This window comes from Cynara cardunculus (genome assembly GCF_001531365.2).
Source record: "Cynara cardunculus var. scolymus isolate 2C chromosome LG 16, CcrdV1, whole genome shotgun sequence".
NCBI classification, from domain to species: domain Eukaryota; kingdom Viridiplantae; phylum Streptophyta; class Magnoliopsida; order Asterales; family Asteraceae; genus Cynara; species Cynara cardunculus.
This window is the reverse complement of record NC_037543.1, coordinates 3,443,320-3,445,411: the sequence shown is the minus strand read 5'-3', so window position 1 is coordinate 3,445,411 and position 2,092 is coordinate 3,443,320. Positions and strand designations below refer to the sequence as shown.

General features: G+C 38.6%; 1 protein-coding gene across 1 annotated transcript; it reads left to right on the top strand.

The window, feature by feature from the left end:
• The first annotated feature begins 390 nt into the window (after nucleotides 1-390).
• Nucleotides 391-1,812, top strand: LOC112529602 (NAC domain-containing protein 43-like). The gene is made up of 3 exons (XM_025140928.1): nucleotides 391-589; nucleotides 699-979; nucleotides 1,060-1,812. The coding sequence occupies exons 1-3, from the start codon at nucleotides 391-393 to the stop codon at nucleotides 1,810-1,812; spliced, it is 1,233 nt and encodes a 410-aa protein (XP_024996696.1).
• The last annotated feature ends 280 nt before the right edge of the window (nucleotides 1,813-2,092 follow it).

Here is a 2,092-nt window from a genome sequence, read left to right as displayed (position 1 = left end):
CCCCGTGGCTACTTTCTATCAGGGACCCGCTTTACATGTCCCAACTCACGATTATCATCTCTCTCCGTCCTTATGTTTTTGATCAGTAGGTGATTAGTTGTTTTCCATACCCCAACCCTACATTCAAAAGCTTGCCACCAATTCCAAAGTCTGGTACCTCATTATGAACCTTCTATTCCATTTTCATGTTTTCTTTTCCTAACTACTTCATTCTAGTAAAGTGTATATATTGTGTGTGTGTGTCTGTCTCTGTGTGTGTGTATATATATATATATACACATTCATCTTTACGCACATATGCAATGTTCTTTTGATTTTCACATACAAATCATCATCTTGCATTCCTTGCTGCTTTCTGTTAATTATCTTTTTTCTCTTTCTTGATTAATCATGTCGTCGTCGAAAGAAGAAATGAGTTTTTCCGTGAACGTAAATGGTCAGTCGAAGGTGCCACCGGGGTTCCGGTTTCATCCCACGGAGGAAGAACTTCTTCATTACTATTTGAGGAAGAAAGTTGCGTATGAAAAGATAGATCTGGATGTTATTCATGATGTTGATCTTAACAAGCTTGAACCATGGGATATCCAAGGTGATCATCGTTGATTCTAAATTAGTTCCCTTTATGCATGCAAGAAATATTGATCGTTTTATATGATTCATATCCTCTTAATCTATGTCGATTGTGGTTTTGTATATAGAGAAGTGCAGAATAGGATCCACCCCACAAAACGATTGGTATTTTTTTAGTCATAAAGATAAGAAATACCCAACTGGGACTCGAACAAATCGTGCCACTGCTGCTGGTTTCTGGAAAGCCACTGGTCGAGATAAGGTGATCTATAGTAGCTTTCGAAGAATCGGGATGAGGAAGACACTTGTCTTCTATAAAGGAAGAGCACCTCATGGCCAAAAATCCGATTGGATTATGCATGAATATAGGCTCGATGATGATACGATTACCACCCAAGATTATGGATCTGTAAGTTATATATATATATACGCAAATAATCTGTATCTGTTTTTAGAGAAAAGCAACAAACTTTTTGATGATTTCTGCAGGTTTCTAACTTATGTGATTCGAATCAAGAAGAAGGGTGGGTGGTATGTCGTGTTTTCAAGAAGAAAAACTACCATAAAGCACTGGAAAGCCCTCAGAGATCATCATCGGCGCCTTCAATTGATTCGAATCCTCAAATGCAATCTTTAAACAGAGATGGTGGTGTTCATGATCAGTTTCTTGTTTACATTGGAAATAGATCTTGCAAGAAAGAAATGGAGTCTGTAGCCAATATCACCACCACTACCAGTGATTATAATCCAATGGAACAACTGGTGGACCCTACCAACGAACGATTCCTCCACCTCCCCAGGCTCGATACAACCACCATGACCACATCTGGTCCCTTCAGTTCAGCCACGACCTTCGATCAAGACTCCAGTTTCCAGACCCATAATTCCATGACCCACTTGTTGACAGAACCGGAAAACTCCATGAACACGAGTGACACAAGGGAACAACATCGGGACAGTTGGGCTGATCTAGACCGGCTAGTGGCTTCCCAACTCAATGGTCAAGTACACCCATCGAAACAGATGTATGGTTGCTACGATGAACCCAATGAAGACATATGTTTTGCACTTCACCACCATGATCAAGAACCTGAACCATCACAGCTACATGGCTCCACATCCATGGCTAGACCGAATCAAACAGCTGCAGTAGGCTATACAAACGAGATCGAATTATGGAGCTTTGCCCAATCTTCATCACAGTCATCGTCCCCAGATCCCTTTTACCACTTGTCGGTATAGTTGACATCATCCCATTCCAGTTTTCTTGATTTATTTCTTTTCCATTCCATCACCTAAATCTTTACAGTCAACTTTATCGAAAATACAAAAGAAATAAACCTATATATACATATATATAAATATATAAATATATATATATATATATATATATATATTTGCTCGTTTAAAAATAAGTAGCAATGGATATGAATAATAGTGTGTTTAGCTAGGTAGGTTATTGACCTTGATGTTACATCAAACAGTATCATTGTATCGTGATTGATGGACATATATATATATA

Bases quoted from the DNA above. Each gene is read 5' to 3' on its own strand.
- LOC112529602 (XM_025140928.1), top strand. From the start codon at position 391: ATGTCGTCGTCGAAAGAAGAAATGAGTTTTTCCGTGAACGTAAATGGT. The intron at 590-698 runs GTGATCATCGTT...TTTTGTATATAG, and splicing joins TGAACCATGGGATATCCAAG to AGAAGTGCAGAATAGGATCC. The intron at 980-1,059 runs GTAAGTTATATA...TGATTTCTGCAG, and splicing joins CCACCCAAGATTATGGATCT to GTTTCTAACTTATGTGATTC.